A 20,490-nucleotide genomic window follows, 5' to 3' on the forward strand; every position below is an offset into this window, starting at 1 on the left:
TCTCAGCTTAAATAACTTAAATTTTTTTTTAAAATTTCTTAAATACCTAGAAATTTTTTTAAATATTTTTTCTATGTTTTTAAACCCTTAAATTGTTTTTTTCTTGGAACCCCATTTTTTTCTGATCAAAGGGGGAGAAAGGAAAGTATAAGTCTAGGGGGAGGTAGATAGATTTTAATCTTTTAGATTTTAATCTTTTTCTATCTTTTTGCACTTAAATTGCAAATTAAGTTAATTTACTTAACTTTATTTTATATCTATTTTAACCCTAGCTTAACTTAGGTTGATCACACCAAAAAGGGGGAGATTGTTGGAACCCCAAGGTTGTTTTGGTGTGATCAACAAGTTAAGTTAGGTCCTATGTGTATTTAACCTTTTGTCTAAGTGTGCAGGAGCTTAGGAACACAGGTAGTCGAGCGGAAGACGCAGCTAGCGAGAAGGACGGCAGTCCGAGGGACGAGGTGCTACGGAAGAGTACACTGGCGGATGAAAAGGAAGCGTGCGGTGATTCCGAGGGACGAAAGCCGGAGCGGAAGATTGCTCGGGGAGCAAGAGACGCAGCTAGCGAGAAGGACGGCACGCGGTGCGTCCGAGGGACGAAGACTGCGAATGAGTACGCTGGCGGACGAGAAGGAAACACGCAGCGATTCCGAGGGACGAGAAGCCGGAGGGAAGCTCGCTCGAGAAGACCGGAAGTTGGGTTCGGGTGAGCCCTTTTCCGGATGGCAGAGATCACCCAAGCAAGCGGATCCGGAGTAGAAGACCCTGATCGAGCCGAACCAAACCGGAGCAGTGGTCCCCGATGAAAAAGTCAACGTTGGTTGACTTTGGGCTCCGGGGCGCCCGGAACAGTCCGGGGCGCCCGGAGCAGCCCGGGGCGCCCGGAACCCTTCCGGGCGCCCGGACCAGTATTTTGACCAGATCGAGTCAAAACTCGATCTGAACGTTGGGGGATAAAATTTATCCCCCCCAGGGCGCCCAGAACCCTTCCAGGCGCCCGACCAAGGCTATAAATATAGCCTTGGTCCAGAAGCTTTGAATCAACTCAGAAATTTACATTCTAAACACTTGTGCGCTTCTGTTCTAGTTTAGCTTCTGTCTTTTGTGCTTTCACTGCTGTAAAAGGCTTCTCCGCCTGAAGGAGATATTTTAGTGCACGTTCATTCCTTGGATTAACAACCTCCTTGGTTGTAACCAAGTCAAATTGTGAGTCTCTTCTTTCTGCTTTTTATTTACTGCTAATTTACTTTATGCAAGTGTTCTGTTGAAAGTTCGAGAAGGGTCTTTTCTGTTTATTTTTTTTCAGGCTATTCAACCCCCCTTCTAGCCGGCCCAACGGTCCTACACTTTGTTCCTTTATAAAGTCAGTATAAAAGAAACGACCTCTAATGGTCCTACTCAATACACTCTTAGTGTACTAGTGTAATTATATAGTTAAGATAAACTAACACCTAATTACACTACGACCTTCCAATGGTTTGTTCCTTTCCATCATGGTCGTGAGTTACTGTTTATAATTTATAAGGTACTGATAACATGATCTTCTGTGTGTGACACCACACACCATGTTATCTACAATATAAATTAATTGAACAACTACATTTATCACAAATGTAGACATTTGACCAATGTGATTCTTATTTCTAGATAAATATTTTATACCAAAAGCTAGGCTTTTAGTATACATTCTAACAGAGAGAAATATGCTTGGGAAGGGGAACCCTAGTTTAGGGTTGTACCAATCAACTGGTGTATGTACCAGTCGACTGGCAGTCGAGCTGGAGAGAATAGAATACTTTTGTTCTCTCAAATGAAGTGGAGCAGTCGATTGGTCCTAGCACCAGTCGACTAGTATCGAGCCATTGGAGCTGTAACAGTCGAATTTCACAGAGGACCAGTCGACTGATTTTGGCACTAGTCGACTAGTAACGGTAAAATTAGCTTGGCTATTTTCCCCAAGCTTTATATAATTGAGCTTAGGGTTGTTGACTTTGGTTGATGACATTAGATTTGGTTAAAGCCTAATTAGAGTCTCCAAGTCTACTAATAATCCGAGTGTTCTTGGTCGAGTTGTGGTAAGATTTCTCCACCGACAGGAGGATTGTGCTAATCAAAATTTTCGAGGACTCATCCACCGACGGATCGGGATCGTCCACCTTACAGACAACCATGGGGTAGGAGATTTATCTCCGAACCACGTAAATCGCTGTGTTAGTGGTTTGCTTGTTTTCCTTATTGTCTTTAGCTTTTGTATTTGTATTTACTTGTATTCCGCTGCACAAGCTAACATTGTAGGAAGCAAATGACTTGGGGGCACCATCTATTCAACCCCCCTTCTAGGCGACCACCGATCTCCTACATGGTTGACTCTTTATCTTCCCAATGTATTAATGACATATTATTTACGGATGCGGATTGAGTGTCTGTTCAAGAAAGGGCGGTGTCAGATCACTGGGGCAAAATGGATTAGGCCCATCCAATCGGCATAATGGGTCTATCTTTAGTTGGCAAAATCTAGTTGAGATGATGGGGCGCGCCTTTGGCCAACTTGACTCAATTTATTAGGTAGGCTTTCACTTAGCTTGACCAGCTAGGACCAGAGTCTGTAGAGAAGCGTCTTATAGTTGATTTGGGCATCGGATAGTCGATCAAAAGGTTACCTCTGACTGGTCAACACATGGTCGAGAGGACCTATGGATATCCGATCTACAAGAATGAGGAGCATCAACCTAGAAACACTCGATCGGGAGTGGCATCTCGGCCAAGCGACGCCCAATCATACAGACCTATGGGGAGTCAATTGGGTAAAGTCCGATTGACAGAATCGGGCAAGCTATACATCGACCGATCAAAAGTTGGCTTATCCTATTGTGGCCGATCGAGATATGTAATCTTTAGCTTGACTTTAATCTTCATCTAAGCACGTATCTTAACTTTCAGGGGACACCCAGATTCTCCTCCTATTTAGACACATCACCTATGATTAATTGATAATGTTGTCCTCCGTCTAGGTTGTTGGAGCCACCCAACCCAGAGGTGTCTTTCTCCTCTCAGGGTCCTCCTCCACGTGCTATGGAGTTGGATCCCAATTCATATTTCCAAGTTACGTTGTGAGCTTAACAAATTTCTATTATATCTATTATTGTATTTGTGGGAGTTGCTCCTTAAATATTGTAATTAGGTCATAGTAAAAAATTCCTCTAGGGATATCACTATCTCTATTTTACCGTAGGACGAACTGTTTGAAATTAATGATATTATTTTTTACTCTAATAGACAGTAAAATGTAAAAAACATAGTCTCATTCTAGGGGTGTAATCAAGCTGAGCCGAGTCGAATTCTTGGATGTTTGAATTTGGTTTGTTTATAATCGAGCCGAACTCGAACTTTATTTAACGAATATATTCATGACTCACGAGTTTATTCGAGCTTTTATCGAGCCTAAACGAGTTTAATAAATATAAATTATAAATTTAAATATTCATTAAAAATTAAATTATATATTTTAAAAAAATTATAATATTCTTGTTAAAATTTATAATTTTATTATAATCAATAAATTTAATATATTTGTCTATGTTTTTCATAAGTAGAGTGTAAAATCTATAAATTCAATATCAAAATTATTATGTTTTTTATTTAAAAATTAATTCATGAGCTTAACGAGCATGTTCACGAACTAACGAGCCAAATATTGTGAGGCTTGAGGTTGATTTATTTATCTTAACGAGCCTAATTAAATGAGTTCAAACGAACTTTTATCAAATCGAGTTTCGAATAGCTCACGAACGATTTAGTTCATTTAGACTCCTATCTCACTCTGATACAAACTTGATATTGCAAAAATCCATGCTGATACAAATATATATAGTTTGGAAAATCTTAAAAATAGAAGGAAAAAAAGGTTATCCTATTGATTCACAATAACCAAAAAAAAAAAAAAATCTTTACAAATATAATAAAGCACTCAAAAAGAATAATTTAATTATTTTCTTAACTAAAAATTCTATTCGTATTAAAAAAAATGAATTTAATAATAAAATCTGAAAAATACTTTCTCAGATGGAAAGTATATATTCCATGAAATAAAAATATAATATCATGCTTACTGTATTAAAAAAAAATCAAATCAGAATGAGAATGGAATTTTAATTTTCCTATGATAATTTATTGACAAAATAAAATTATACCGAAAATAGAAAGAATGCTAAAAAATCCAAACGCATCGGGATTACGCTAGTTAACAACAATGATTAATGTACTTAGAAAAGTAATTAAGAAAGCAAATTCGTTCTTAATTTAAAATATAATTGACTCCTCGATCTTCCATAATCCTGACGTTTTAGTTCCAAGCCTTTATTAATTATGCATATAATTCTCATTCTATATATACGGATCGATCCAAGTTTCTCGGTGGATCTATCTTCAGCAGTAGAGCCAAGAATTTTACAAAGATGGAAGCAGAGCAGTTCTCCGACCTGATTCACCTGGTCGATGACTCGTACTTCTCGGCGCTGTCCTCCGCCGGCGAAGAGCTTTTTCCGATCTCCGACGAGAAGTACGCCGAGCAACTTCAGTTTCAGGAAGTTCTCATTTCTGCATCCCAAATGGCTAGGCCACCGGCTTCCACCTTAATTAGGATCAGGGAGAAGGGTGAGTCTTCGTCTTCATCTTCGTCTTCGTCTCTGGCTTCGCCTTCTCCGGCAACTTTCTTCTGCAAGATCTGCATGGATGCACCTCCCGACGCCGATATGTTCACTAACGGCAGCTGCTCCCACTCTTTCTGCCGCGACTGCCTCGGTCGCTACGTCGGCGAAAAGATTAAGGAGAATATATTGACGGTGAAATGCCCGGAGGTCAACTGCAGGAGCATCCTCGAGCCGCAGAGTTTCCGCGGCATGATACCCCGCGAGGTGCTCGACCGGTGGGAGGCAGCGGCGTGCGAGGCCACCATCCTCGGAATGAACCGGATTTACTGCCCGTTCAAGGGATGTTCGGCGGCGTTGGTGGTGGACGATGAGGACGGCGGAGTGGCGGCTTTAAAGGAGGCCGAGTGCCCGCACTGTCGGCGACTGTTCTGCGCGTCGTGCAAGGTGGGATGGCACGCCGGGTTGAGCTGCTCGGAGTTCCAGAGGCTGGGGACGGACGAGAGGAGGAGGGAAGACTTGCTGCTGATGGAGGTGGCGAAGGAGAAGGGGTGGAGGCGGTGCCCCAAGTGCAAGTTCTTCGTGGAGAAGACGGCCGGATGCCTGCACATCACTTGCAGGTGTGGCCACGAGTTCTGCTACGGATGTGGATCAAAATGGGCAACAATTCACGCGAGTTGCAGTACTCCAAATTAAGTAAATGCTTTGCTGATAGATGAACCAATGAATGAAATGCTGAATGAGCATCAACAAGATGGAAGGGAGCTTTCAAGAGCTTAAAAAAACCAACAACATTGTTGTCCAATCCAGAGGTGGTTTTCTAATCAATTGAAAATGTTATTGTTCAAGTCTAACATTCATTTTTGGGTGTCTAATCAATTGACAAGAGTTTCCAAATAAATGGGAAGAAGAAAATTTTGTAACAAATGACCCAAAAAAAAAAAAGAAGGAAAAAGTATTGGATAATGTTGGAGGGCTTGGAGTAAGAGTAAAATCTTGGCATTGATTTCCTTTTCATTTTTTACTTTCTAATGCATTTCTAGTTCAGCTATCATGATTATTGACACAGATCGAACTGACATTTTTATTTGAGAGTGCTTTTAGCAACAAAAGTTTAGCATAGATCTTATGAATCCTAACAAGTAGGAACAAAGAGATTTCAAACATTTCTACAAGTTCCAGCCATTGAGTAAATCCTTTTAGCCCACGATACGTAATGGAAGTTTGCCATTTGAGTTCTAGGAGAAGAACCTTGAGGTTGGCGGGGCGTTTATCCCTACACCACATATAACTCATTCCCTCATCCACTTGTCTGCTCAATCATCGTACATGGTTTACTTCCTCCGTGTTGATCATAGGATGGACTGGTTGGGACTCTGGGAACAGCGCTTCACTTTTTGCCACACAATAGGAGCCTCTTTTTAAAACTCAAACCTTAGCAACATTAATGGTGTTTAGGAGGAAGTGAGGGAAGAGTAAGTAAAAGGAAGGTAACTTTTACTTTTGTTTAGGAAGGAGGTGAGGGGAGGGGAACCTTTACCCTCCTTTATCCCTCAAACGGCCTATTTCCACACTCCGATTTGGGGTGTAATCAAGTTATCCTCCTTTCCCTTTCCTTCCTCTCATTTCTCTTTCCATTAACTCCTCACCCCATCGAAACAAAGGCTAAGTGATCAAGTAATCGTCATTCATTGTCTCTACCCAACTAGCTTGAAATGTGAGCAATTGGCCACCCAATCTGTTTGTTTGATTTTCAATGGGTTGAAGTCATGTTCACATACGAGTCAATTGGATTTAGTACAATTGAGGCCTTATATTTGCACAATTCGAGTCCATTTTCACAACATCTGTGATTATATAAATCAATTTTATTGCCCCAAAACTTTTAATATACTCTATTCATATTGGAGTCCATTTTTTGTTTTCATTCACTTTTCCAGAAGTCCATTCAACCGTAATGAGTTTAGCACCATAGGAAGAAGACCTTAATTCTTTCACAGGAGAAGAGCAACTCAAATTCAACAAATATATTTCTTTCGACAATGTACTGATGATTAGTGTAGTCTTTCATATGAAAATTTCCTTTCTCCTTTTTGGTATTGATCGAATGAAGCTTTTTACAGATACAATAAAGTAATCCTAGATCAAAGAAAGCTCTGCACTAAACAATCCTTAGCAAGTTCAATCCTCTTCTTGCCCTAGAGTAATCAATCATTATGTCCCCTTTAGTTCTAGAGCAATATACTTCAATAGGCAGCTGCCCCTTGGTTAGTTTGTCACAGTCCTTAGTTAGAAAGTTGGATTAAGTTATTCCTCAACCCATCATCTGCTGCTACATTATGAAATTTTGTGGTTATAAAAAACATGTTAATCTTTTAGATTATCATCAATGTATAAAGGTTTGGTGTTTATATATTTTGCACCCCAAATATATATATATATATATATTTGGGGTACAAAACACCAAACCTATATATATATGGCAATGTTGTGAGTAGATTATTTGTTGCAAACAGTAATTCCACGTCAGATTAGTGGGTCATTAATATAAATTCCAACTTGCCTAATTTTAATATATGGATCTAAATCTCTCTATATATATATAATGACTGTGATAAAATGATTGTCTCATCAAACTATTTTATTATAGCTCATCATTGATGTGTGTATCTCATACGTGATTTTTAGTATTGTTTTGCATATAGTTTTGTTTCATTGCATGAGTATATTTTGCAAACTTCGATCTCTTTTGCATCATTTTCATTTTGCCGTTCGGAGATCCACCCTTTGTAATTTTTCATTGATAGAACATGAAACTAGAGTGAAAATGGAGTTTAAAAAGCTTTGGAACGTGGATTCAAAGGCAAGAACTTACTCTAGCCTTGTCCCATGATATGTGTGTGTTCCTCCAACTGAAGTTAGACGAAGAAATGAGCGAAAATGAGACTACCGGACCCTGACATGGGTTGGTGTGCCCCATCCAGCCTCAACAAGAATTGACATGGTCTGGTCGTGTCTTTCTCCATAGCATGGGACACGGTCAGATTGTGTCCCCTGGCACGGTCATATCTCTCATCGTAGCGCCTGACACGTTCTGGTCATGCCCCTGGCACAATCATGCCTTTCTGCACCGCGTTCGACACAACTTAGCCGTCCCTGATGGCACGACTATGTCCGACCCCAGACTCAACAACTGGCATGGCATGGCCAGGTCGTGCCTCCTAGGCACGGCTGTAGTGCGACATCAAGACCCCGACAGTTATGGAAATTCCAACCATTTTGGTCAGTTTCAAAGGCTATAAAAAGCCTAAGAAGGCTCATAAAACTGGGAGGAGGGTTTCCCCTTGATAGGTGACCATATGATTGCCGTCCATCGAGCCGTCAAAGTCATCAGTCTACCCTAGGAGCTTGGAGACCCTTTCAAAGGCACTGACATCAATTCGACTAGGCTTCCACTTCTCTCTTCTTTCTGTTTTGAGTTGTAGAATGTTTGATTTAATGTTTTTCGATTGTAACTTCATCTCCATGGAATAGTTCTCTAGATCTTAGGACAAGGGAGAAGCCTGATGTATTGTTGACATGCTTATTATAAGTTTATTTATCTTTTCTCTATTTCATGATGTGTTTGTTTCATGATCCGATTTTATTGTACATATACGATTGTAATACTAACCATGCACCTTCGTATCTCACAGGACATGGAGAAGGACCAAAAGGTGAACCTAAATCTTAGCCCCATAAAGACTGAAATATGAAGGGTTGGCCACGAAAGTAGTCCAAAACATCATGAGACCACAATTGGCTATCACAGAGCTTAATGGGGTTGCCTCGACTTGACGTCAAAAAGTAGGGGATGACACCTAGAGGACCGTCGGATATCTTGACAAGAGCTTTCATGAGAAAGTAGTTGCTTTAGTAACGTCACCTTGAAAGTAGGCGTCGAGTTTAGATAGGTACGCCGGTATAATTCCAAAAGTCTATATCGGTATCCCGGGATAGACCACCTGCATATGAACAAATATAAAAATAGGGAAGTAAATAGAACTTAGAGTGTCAACAATTAGCATGGCGAGACTGAAATCTTATAATCATTCCCCCAAATTCAGATTTCTTCATCGTCTTTGCTCACTTGCTTGACTCATTTTTTTTCTCTCTTGAACTCTTACAAACTATGATTTTCTAGATATTATACTTCGAGAATTCGAATGGTACTCAATTTTACAGTCCTTGTGTGATCGATCTTTTTATTACTTAATGATAACTGTCCACTTGCGAAAAGAAGAAGATAAACAGTAGTACCAGTCAAAAGTCATTTATGCGTATGCTCGTACCTTTTTATACTATCTTTCATGGCCTTAGTTGTAACGAGGGGACAAGGAATATTTGTGTGAGAGAATGTCGGGTACAAGAGCTACAGGGAAAGCTTCCCGTAGGCCAAAGGAAGCTTCCCTATGCCAGGCTGGCAGAATATTCTCTGGTGCAAGCGGTTATTTTTTGACAAGCAGTTGCAATTCTCTGACAACGTTGTCTCCAGAAAGTGAATCGATCGACACCCGGGCCGCTCAAGTTTGCACTAGGAGTGATGACCCTGAGAATCGAGGAGCAGATTTCCGGAAGGACCAAGCCGACAAAAGGGCCGCTTGACTATATGACTAAGAGCTATCACAAGATTGAGAGTTATGACTACGAGCGGAGAGCTGAGTCCCCGGCTATATGATTGAGAGTTATAATAATAAGTAGGGAGTTGAGTCTCATCTAGTTGCGTGATTGAATCTTATGACAATGAGGTGCAAGATTGGATCCTAGGGAATCTGACCGGTGATGAACCAGTCGGGTAAGTGCTATGAATGTACAATAGATGCGGTGCCCATAAGAGGAATGCTGGATGTTAGAGGATCCGTCCGGTACTAAGCTAGACGGGTGGGCGTTCTCATGCCTGCATCCCAAATGGCTAGGCCACCGGCTTCCACCTTAATTAGGATCAGGGAGAAGGGTGAGTCTTCGTCTTCATCTCTGGCTTCGCCTTCTCTGACAACTTTCTTCTGCAAGATATGCATGGACGCCCCTCCAGACGTCGATATGTTCACTAACGATGGCTGCTCCCACTCCTTCTGCCGAGACTGCCTCGGTCGCTACGTCGGCGAAAAGGTGAAGGAGAATATATTGACAATGAAATGCCCGGAGGTCAACTGCAGGAGCGTCCTTGTGCCGCAGAGTTTCTGTGGCATGATACCCCGTGATCCTATCCAGAATCTGAGTTAGATGAAGGCTGGCTAAGATGTCTTCCATGTTGATGGAGAGGCGACTTGGACACACCTAGCATATGTGCTCAGGAAAACGGACCCCCACATGGGACTGAAGGATGGCGGTGATGAAACCGGCGGTCCTTAGGCTCTGCGCACACTCAGACAAGCACACGGAACATTAGAGACTAGAAGCCAAGAAAAAAGTCCCCGACGCAGACCCTCCGACGCAGGCCTTCCGACACTCAAGTCAGGTACTTTTTCCCCAGAAGAATAGTGTACGAAGGAAAAAATGTAGAGGACGAGTGTGAATTGTTGGTACGGTTAGCACTAACGGTCTAACCCAGGTTTTGATTGTTAGAGTGTATACTAAAAGCCTAGCTTTTGGTATAAATATTTATCTAGAAATAAGAATCACATTGGTCAGATGTCTACATTTATGATAAATGTAGTTGCTCAATTAATTTATATTGTAGATAACATGGTGTGTGGTGTCACACACAGAAGATCATGTTATTGGTTCCTTATAAATTATAAACAGTAGCTCACGACCAAGATGGAAAGGAACAAACCATTGGAAGGTCGTAGTGTAATTAGGTATTAGTTTATCTTAACTATATAATTACACTAGTACACTTAGAGTGTATTGAGTAGGACCATTTGAGGTCGTTCCTTTTATACTGACTTTATGAAGGAACAAAGACCTAAGTTATTATGGAAGTGTGTGCTCTTAATCCTAATATAATAACAAGCACATATATTTGATATTTATTTTTTTAATTTATCAAAGGGTGTGATTTAGTTCGATAAATCAATATGCCCGATAAGTTGTGAAATGATATTATTTATATGGTGTGTTGTTAATTATAGAATGAAACTGTGTCCTAGTAATCTAGGTTAATGATGCCCCCTTGAGGAGCTCATAAGGATTGTCATGTAAACCCTGTAGGTGGACTTAGTCTGACATGACAATAAGGTTGAGTGGTACTACTCTTGGAGCTAGATATTAATTAAGTGAGTGTCAGTAACTCATTTAATTAATGGACATTCGATATCTTAAACATAGGGAGATTAACACACTCATAATAAGAAGGAGCCCATAATGTAATTTGGGATTGATGCAGTAGTTCAATAGTAGCTCTTTAGTGGTATGAGTTATTATTGATGAACTTGAGTTGGGTGTTCAGGGCGAACACGGGAAGCTCAAGATCATCGAGAGACCAAAACCAATTCCTCCTCTCGGTCCCTATTGTAGCCTCTTATATAGAGATTTATACCCACCCATAGCCCACCTTCTTACCCATCCAATGGGGCCGGCCAAGCTAGCTTGGAACCCAAGCTAGGGCCGGCCAAGATCAAGTGGATGAGTCATGTAGGCGGCCGGCCAAAGCTTGGGTCCCAAGCTTAGGTGGCCGGCCACTAGAATATTAAAAAGGATTTTTATTAAAATTATTTCTTATGTGGATATCATGATTTTAAAAGAGAGTTTAAAAATTAAAAATTTCCTTTTATAGCTTTCTACAAAAGATTAAGAGAAGAGATTAATCTCTTTCCTTATTTGTAGTTTAAAAGGATGGTTTTAATTTTTGGTAAAAACTTTCCTTATTTGTAAATCATCTATATGTTTAAAAGAGAGTTTAAAATTTGAAATCTTTCCTTATTTGTGTTGGTTGCTACTCGGAAAACCTAGAGGTTCCACTGTACAAAATTTTGTACAAAGGTCTGAACCTTTTCCTAGCTACCATGTGTTCTTTTAAATTAAATTTTGGATCGCCTGCGGAACTTAACATGTTTGATCCAAAACTTAATCTATTTGTTCTTTTAGGTTTAGACTTGGATCTCCTGCGGAGCTTAACACATTCGATCCAAATCACCTTAAGTTATTAATTCCATTAAATATTAATTTCCATAATTGGTTCCCAGTACTGACGTGGCGAGGCACAAGGCCTTCTTGGATATGGGAGCAACCACCACCGACTAGACAAAACCTTTTATGGAAAGCTAATATTTAATTTCCTAAAATAACTTTAGGTCAACCGAAAAGAACAATCAAATCACAAGGAAAAGAAAAACAAAAGAACACTATATCGAAAACAAATTTGAAACACTAAAATCGTATGCCTCTTGTATTTGGTATTATTTCCAAAAATAACTAGTATGATGCGGAAAGGAAAAATACTAGTTATACCTTTTAAAAAGACCTCTTGATCTTCTATCGTATTCCTCTTCTAACCTCGGACGTTGTGTGGGCAACGATCTTCCGAGATGAGAACCACCAAGCACCTTCTTCTTCCTTGCAAGTTTCGGCCATCAAAACTTCTTCTAGGATGAAGAGGTTAAGCCACCACCACCATGCTCCAAGGGATGCTAGAAACAAAGCTTTCTTTCTCTCCTTCTTCTTCTTCTTCTTCTCTAAACTTGATCCGACCACCATATGAGTCTCCACAAGAAGGATGAGGTTCGGCCATCAAAGAGAAGAAAGGAGGAGAGGATGGCCGACCACACCAAGGAAGAAAAAGAGAGAGGAAAAATAATAGAGTTGTTAACCATGAAGGCACCTCTACCCTCTCTTTTATAATCCTTGGCCTTGGCAAATAAGGAAATTTAAATAAAAATTTTCTTAATTCTTTTTCCATTGATAAGGAAAATTTATTTAATTAAAAATAATTTTTTCCTCGTCAACAATGTGGGCGACCACTTTAAACCAAGCAAAGGAAATTTAATTCAATCAAGAATTAAAACTTTCCTAATTTGTTTCCGGAAATTTTATAAAAAATTTCTCTAATAATTTTTCCCTTCATGATGGTCAATAAAAAGGAAATTTTATAAATTAAAATATTTCTTTTAAACATGTGAATAAAAAGAAAGTTATCTTTAAAAAATTAAAATCTCTTCCAATTTACAAATAAGGAAAGATATCTAATCTTTTCTTAATCTTTGTAGAAGCTTTATAAAAGAGATATTTAATTTTTAAACTCTCTTTTAAATCATGAACATGATTAAAAGGAAAGTTTTTACCAAAATTAAAATCAACCTTTTAATCTACAAATAAGGAAAGAGATTTAACTCTTCTCTTAATCTTTGTAGAATCTTATAAAAGGAAAGATTTAAATTTTTAAACTCTATTTTAAATCATGTTATCCACATAAGAAAAATTTTAAAAATAAAATTCCTTTTTATTTTAATAGGGCCGACCACCTAAGCTTGAGTTCAAGCTAGGGCCGGCCACATTCATTCACCCATGAACGAAAACATGGCCGGCCCTAGCTTGGTCTCCAAGCTAGCTTGGCCGGCCCCTTATAGGATGGGTAAGAAGGTGAGTATAGGTGGGTATAGTACTCTATAATTAAGAGGCTACGATAGGGACCGAGAGGAGGAATTGGTTTTGGTCTCCCGATAAAATTAAGCATCCCGTGTTCGCCCCGAACACACAACTTAATTTTATCAATAATAATTCATTCCACTAGAGAATTATTATTGAACTACCGCACCAATCCCAAATTACATTTTTTGGGCTCCTTCTTATTATGATTGTGTTAGTCTCCCTGTGTTTAAGATAACAAATGTCCACTAATTAAGTAGTACCACTCAACTTCATCGTCATGTCGGACTAAGTCCACCTGCAGGGTTTAACATGACAATCCTTTTGAGCTCCTCTTGGGGACATTCTCAACCTAGTATCTCTAGGACACAATTTCCTTCTATAATCAACAACACACACTATAAGTGATATCATTTCCCAACTTATCGGGCTTATTGATTCATCGAACTAAATCTCACCCATTGATAAATTAAAGAAATAAATATCAAATATATGTGCTTGTTATTATATTAGGATTAAGAGCACACACTTCCATAATAACTGAGGTCTTTGTTCCTTTATAAAGTCAGTATAAAAGGAATGAACTCAAATGGTCCTACTCAATACACTCTAAGTGTACTAGTGTAATTATATAGTTAAGATAAACTAATATCTAATTACACTACGACCTTCCAATGGTTTGTTCCTTTCCATCTTGGTCGTGAGCTACTGTTTATAATTTATAAGAAACCGATAACATGATCTTCTGTGTATGACACCACACATCATGTTATCTTCAATATAAATTAATTGAGCAACTACATTTATCATAAATGTAAACATTTGACCAATGTGATTCTTATTTCTAGATAAATGTTTATACCAAAAGCTAGGCTTTTAGTATACATCATAACAATTTGTTGATTAAAGGAGGATTTTAAATTTTAAGAAAACTTTCCTTTTTAACCATGTTCATGATTTAAAAGAAAGTTTAAAAATTAATAATTCTCTTTTATTAGTTTCTACAAAAGATTAAGAAAAGACTTGATATCTTTCCTTATTTGTAGATTAAAAGAAATTTTAATTTTTAGAGATAACTTTCTTTTTATCCACATGTTTAAAAGAAATATTTTAATTTATTAAATTTCCTTTTTATAAACCAATCATGAAGGGATTAAATTATTGGAGAAATTTTTATAAATTTCCGGAAACAAATTAGGAAGTTTTAATTCTTGTTTTAATTAAAACTTTCCTTGATTTGGGGCTTGAGGTGGCCGACCATTGTATTTGAAAAAGGAAATTATTTTTAATTAAATAATTTTTCTTTTCAATGGAAGAAGAATTAAGGAAATTTTTATTAAATTTTCCTTATTTGCCAAGACCAAGGATTATAAAAGATGGGGTAGAGGAGGCTTCAAGGTGAACGACTCTATTCTATTTTTCATCCTCTTTTCCTTGGTGGTGTGGCTGGCCCTTCCTTCTTCTCTTCTTCTTCTCTTTGTGGCCGAACCTCTTCATGCTTATGGAGTTTTAATTGGTGGCCGGATCTAGCTTGAGGAAGAATGAGAGAAAGCCTACATCCCTTGGAGCTTGGTTGGTGGAAAAGATCTTCATCTTTTGGAAGCTTTGTGCATGGCCGAAATTTGAAGAAAGGAGAAGGTGCTTTGGTGGTTTATCATCTCGGAAGATCGTTGCCCACACAACGTCCGAGGTTAGAAGAGGAATACGGTAGAAGATCAAGAGGTTTTTCTAAAAGGTATAACTAGTATTTTTTCTTTCCGCATCATACTAGTTATTTTTGGAAATAATACTAAATACAAGAGGCATACGATTCTAGAATTTCGAATTCGTTTTCGATATAGTGTTCTTTTATTTTTATTTTCCTTGTGATTTGATTGTTCTTTTCGGTTAACCTAAAGTTATTTTAGGAAATTAAATATTAGCTTTCCATAAAAGGTTTTGTCTAGTCGGTAGTGGTTGCTCCCATATCCAAGAAGGTCATGTGCCTCGCCACTTCAGTACTGGGAACCAATTATGGAAATTAAATATTTAATGGAATTAATAAGTTAAGGTAACTTGGGTCGAACATGTTAAGTTCCGCAAGAGATCCAAGTCAAAACCTAAAAGAACAAATAGATTAAGTTTTGGATCAAACGTGTTAAGTTCCGCAGGCGATCCAAAATTTAATTTAAAAGAACACATGGTAGCTAGGAAAAGGTTCATACCTTTGTACAAAATTTTGTACAGTGGAACCTCTAGGTTTTCCGAGTAGCAACCAACATTGATGAATCACAAAATATGTTAAGTTAGTTTTGTTGTTGATCTAACACTCTGACCGAGTGTGCAAAAGAAGTCCAGACAGGTCGACGGGCTGACCTGATGTCTGGCACGAAACCCAGCTAGGTCAACGGGCTGACCGGATAGCTAGCATGAAGTCCAAACTGGTCGACGGGCTGACCGGACGTTTGGCACGAAGTCCAGCTAAGTCGACAGGCTGATCGGATAGCTGGCATGAAGTCTAGACGGGTCGAAGGGCTGACCTGATGTCTGGCAGGTAAGTAAAGGTAAGTCACTGGAGGGGAGTGACTGTAAGGACGCATTCCCGGGAAGGGAACTAGGCGCCGATCTGACTTAGAACCATTTCAGAACTCGAAGTCGAGATCTTGACTACATTCCGGTCTCAGAGAGACGGAATCTAATTAACACTATTTCTGTTTATTATAACTGTGCTAATAATCTCTTTTGCAGGAGATATAAGTGTCTCGAACTAACGTTTTCTTGCAGGAAGGAAGCTGCTGGAAATCAAGGTCCGGGCGCCCGGGAGTTACCCGGGCGCCCGGAGGTGAAAACTTATCCCCAATGTTGCTGTGCCACGTGGAGTTCACTGGTTGGCTCGGCTACATCATGGTCAAGGCACCCTGAAGGTTCCAAGTGCCCCGAACCTCATATATAAGGAGGGTCAAGGCTGAAGCACCAGAATCAACTCAGAATCAACTCTTTTGTGCTCCTGCGACGCTGCGAAAGTTCTCCGACAAAGTTCTTTCTTTTCCTGTCTTATTTTCATAATTGTCGGTATTTCCTTTCTAGCATTTTTGTACTTAATCTTTGTAATCAATATTCAAATTGCTAGTGGATTGCCCAACGAAAGCACCCTTGTGTGCGAGGCTTGGAGTAGGAGTTGACAAAGGCTCCAAACCAAGTAAATCGACTTTGTTAGCCATGCTCTCTCTTTTTGTTTTCTGCTACGTACTCGTACTCAAAATTTTTTATCGATATTCACCCCCCCCCCCTCTATCGAAATTCACGATCCAACAAGTGGTATCAGAGCCGATACCGCTCCGATTTAGTACAACCACCAATCAGACAAGGGGGTGAAACTTTCCTTTTACTCATTTTTCGGCTTTCAATTTTTTCGCATAAATCCAAACTAGTATTATTACCTTTTTGGAAGTATTTTTCGTTGCAATTAAATCTAAATTGGTGTAACACCAATTTAGTTCTTTTTTATTCTTAATTCTTCCCGCACTACTAATCCAAGACCAAGTCTTGGGATTTTGTTTGTCGTTGCTTTATTGTGTGCAGGGTCATCATGTCTCAAATCGAAGGCTTCAGCACGGTACGCCCACCCCTATTCAACGGGGATGATTTTTCATACTGGAATAAAAGGATGGAAGTCTACCTGAAGACGGACTTCGACCAATGGCTCAGCGTCACAAAAGCCTACAAAATGCCAGTCGACAACTCCGGAAATCCACTAGATCCGGAACAGTGGACTTCGGACATAAAGAAGAAAGCATCGACAAAGAACAAGACAATTAACATGCTACAATACGGACTAACAAGGGAAGAGCTGAACTGGGTAGGACCGCACCAAAACGCAAAAGAACTATGGGATAAGTTGATCGAGCTGCACGAAGGAACCAGCAACGCTAAGGTAATGAAACGTGACTTGCTATTAAATAGAATATTTAACATAAAAATGCAGGAAGGAGAAACGGCAAGCCAGCGTCACGCGAGGATCAAGGACATCCTCAACGGGCTCCACGCGATAGACCACCAAATGGAAAATAGAGATCTAATAAGATACGCGTTAAACACTTTTCCACGTAACTCTCTGTGGGCATCCATCGTGGATGCCTACAAAATTTCAAAAAATCTGTCTAAATTAAAACTTGACGAACTATTTTGTGAATTAGAGTTACATGAGTAGACTAACACTAGATCCGAGAAAGGTATTGCTCTACTTGCAGGTTCCTCCAAGGAAAGAACAAAGAACAAGCCAGAACCCAAAGACGAATCTGACCAGGATTCTGAAGACAAAGAGTACCTGGTGAACCTGGTAAGGAAAATGTTCACCAGGAGGAAGAAGAGCTTTAGCAAGAAGGACCTGCAAAAGATCAGTTCTCCAACCGAACCAAGAAATGTGACATGCTTTGGATGCAACAAGAAGGGGCACTACAAGAACAAGTGTCCGAGATCGAAGAACGACAAAACGAAGCCGACCAAAAAGAAGGCCCTCAAAGCAACGTGGGACGACTCGTCTTCGGAAGAATCGGAGGACGAAGATCAGAAGAACTAGAGTTACCTCGCATTGATGACTCGCGAAGCAGAGTTGGAGGACGAATTGGAAGACGGATCCGAACCTGAATCAAGCCATGAGTTCGTACTCGTTTCCGAAAGTCTCGAAGAGGTATACCTAAATTTAAATAGAAAGTTTTTTAAAATTATTCCTTGTGTAAATAGTAAATTAGTTAAATCAGAAAACGAAAACAAATTGCTCCTTGAGGAGAATCAAAACCTCAAGGAACAAATTACAAAAAATAATCCAACTCAAGATCTAACACTTGAGGAGGAGAATTTATCACTAAAATTAGAAATTAACAAATTAAAAGATATGTTAGAAAATTTACAACAAGATCTAAGAACTTAGATCTAATCTTAAATAACCAAAAAGTAATTTACAACAAAATCGGACTTGGCTATAAGTCAAGCTCAAGTAAAACATTTAAATCATTAATAACCCAACACAAACCAACAAGTAAAGCTTGGGTTCCGAAAACGTGTTTAATCACGTAAGTAGGACTTAATCAATACTACATACCCAAAGACAAAATATATTACGTAAAGTCAAATAAATCAAATAAAAAACCAGAATACAAACCTAGACCAAAAAAATTCAAAATCTGAATATTTTAAAACTCACCAAAACTTAGACTATCATCAAGTAAATTATAACTATAAAAGAAATAGACATAAACCAAGAATGAAAAAGTAAATTAAAGGCCAATAATTCAAGGGAGGCTCCAGAATAGCTGGCACCTCCAAAACTATCCTACCCGATAGGGTAATCCAAACTAATCTACCCGGTAGGGTACTTAGGACTAATTAGAGAGGGGTTCAAGTTTAACTTGAAAAATGATACTGGTGAAGTTTTGGATGATAATACGTCAGGGAAGCTTAGTCTATGCATGTCTAAGAAGATATTACTTCGACCTAGTGCATTTGGCTAAGTGAAACTGACCGAAGCTACCCTTTATGGATCCTACCTAACCAGTTAGACCAAGGTTTTATACTAAGTCCAGTGGATAAGACTATTTGGAAAACCTCGAAGGCATGGTTTCTCTAATGATGTCCAAGTGACTCGCAATAGCCCAGAAATTTATCCAAAGAATGTGTATTTGTTGGACCCAAAGCCAAATCTGAATCTAACACAAAGTTAAACCAAACCCTAAAATTGAAAATAATTCATCTCACAAAATTATAGGATTCCCTGATTGAAAACGTAGATCGGGTGAGATGACTAATGACTCAATTAAAATTAAAATTAAAATATTAAATTAAAATATTAAATTAAATTAAAATTAAAATATTAAATTAAAATTAAAATTAAATTAAATTAAAATAATATTAAATTAAATTGAAATTAAAATATTAAAGTAAATTAAATTAAAATATTAAATTAAATTAAAATTATTTTTTTTTAACTTAAAAATTTATCTCAACTTAAAATTTTCTTTTAAAATTTAAAAATTTATTTTAAAAATTAAACTTAATGCTTTAAACTTAAAAAAAATATTTTAAATTAAAATATTTTTACCTAAAAATTAATTTTGAAACTTAATGTTTTAAACTTAAAAATTTATTTTAACTTAAATTTTTTTTTAAAAAAATTATTTTAAAATTAAACTTAATTTTTTTCTTAAAAATTTTATTTTAAAATCAAACTTAATTTTTTTAAAAAAAACTTCAAACTTTGTTTAATTTTTTATTAAAAATTTTATTTTAAAATTAAACTTAATTTTTTTTGTAAACTTAAAATTTTGTTTTAAAATTAAACTTAATTTTTTTTAAAACCTAAAATTTTATTTTAAAATTAAACTTAATTTTTTTAAAAATTTATTTTAAAATAAAACTTATTTTTTAAAACTTAAAAATTTATTTTAAAATTAAACTTAATCCTTTTTCGAAAACTTAAAAATTTTGTTTAAATTTTATTTTAAGCTTAAAAAAAAAACCGAAGTAAAAAACCATGGGCGGGGGCCTCTGGTATTCCCTTCCGGGGCGCCCAGAAGGGACTCCGGGCCCCCCACCCTAACCAACCCAAGGCGCCCGGGAACGTCTCGGGCGCCCAGAGCCCCCTATAAATAGGGGGCAGGGGCCCCCTCACCCTTTGCACCACCTCCCCTTCACTCTCATTAAGGTTCTTTCCGAGCTTTACCGTGAGAGTAATCAAATTTAAAATTTTATTCTGCAGTTATTACGCAAGTGCGATTCAACCGAGGTCGTCATCTCTAAAAATTCTTGTCACGATGCCTCGGTAAAACCTTTCCTCCTAAGTTTTTAAATATTTCATTGATTCGTGCCTATTATAGTTTCTTTTTACTTATTATTGTAGAAAACGTTCTAGATCTGATGTTGGGCCCTCGACTGCTAGTATAGACCCTAGGTTCTCCACTGACGAACTTAGGATTAAGTTTGAGTTAACCATTTACGTAGTTAGGTAGGACTAAGTGTCTAGATAGAGAGTTCTTCTTACGTTCTTGTGTTCCAATTATAGAGGTTATTAGCCACTATAACTTACGGAACCTTGTTTACTGTACCAATTCAGTAAACATAGATTTATGTGTTGAATTTTATAATAACTTGGTTAGGGTAGATGATCTCACTTACGTTACTAGGGTAGCTGGTACGGATGTTACACTATCTCCTACCACTATCCAGGACTTCTTAGGGTTACGACCATCTGCGTGTCATTTTCAGTGTTACCTCACTAGGGATCTACCATTTGGTGATCCCTACT

At 38.1% G+C, this 20,490-nt stretch overlaps 1 protein-coding gene across 1 annotated transcript; it reads left to right on the plus strand.

Moving 5' to 3' along the window:
- Window positions 1-4,454: 4,454 nt before the first annotated feature.
- On the plus strand, window positions 4,455-5,342 carry LOC121972888 (E3 ubiquitin-protein ligase RNF144A-like). Its single transcript, XM_042524506.1, has one exon. The coding sequence runs from the start codon at window positions 4,455-4,457 to the stop codon at window positions 5,340-5,342; it is 888 nt and encodes a 295-aa protein (XP_042380440.1).
- The last annotated feature ends 15,148 nt before the right edge of the window (window positions 5,343-20,490 follow it).

Source organism: Zingiber officinale, chromosome 4A (assembly GCF_018446385.1).
Source record: "Zingiber officinale cultivar Zhangliang chromosome 4A, Zo_v1.1, whole genome shotgun sequence".
NCBI classification, from domain to species: domain Eukaryota; kingdom Viridiplantae; phylum Streptophyta; class Magnoliopsida; order Zingiberales; family Zingiberaceae; genus Zingiber; species Zingiber officinale.

Coding starts and splice junctions, on each gene's coding strand:
- LOC121972888 (XM_042524506.1), top strand. CDS start 4,455: ATGGAAGCAGAGCAGTTCTCCGACCTGATTCACCTGGTCGATGACTCG.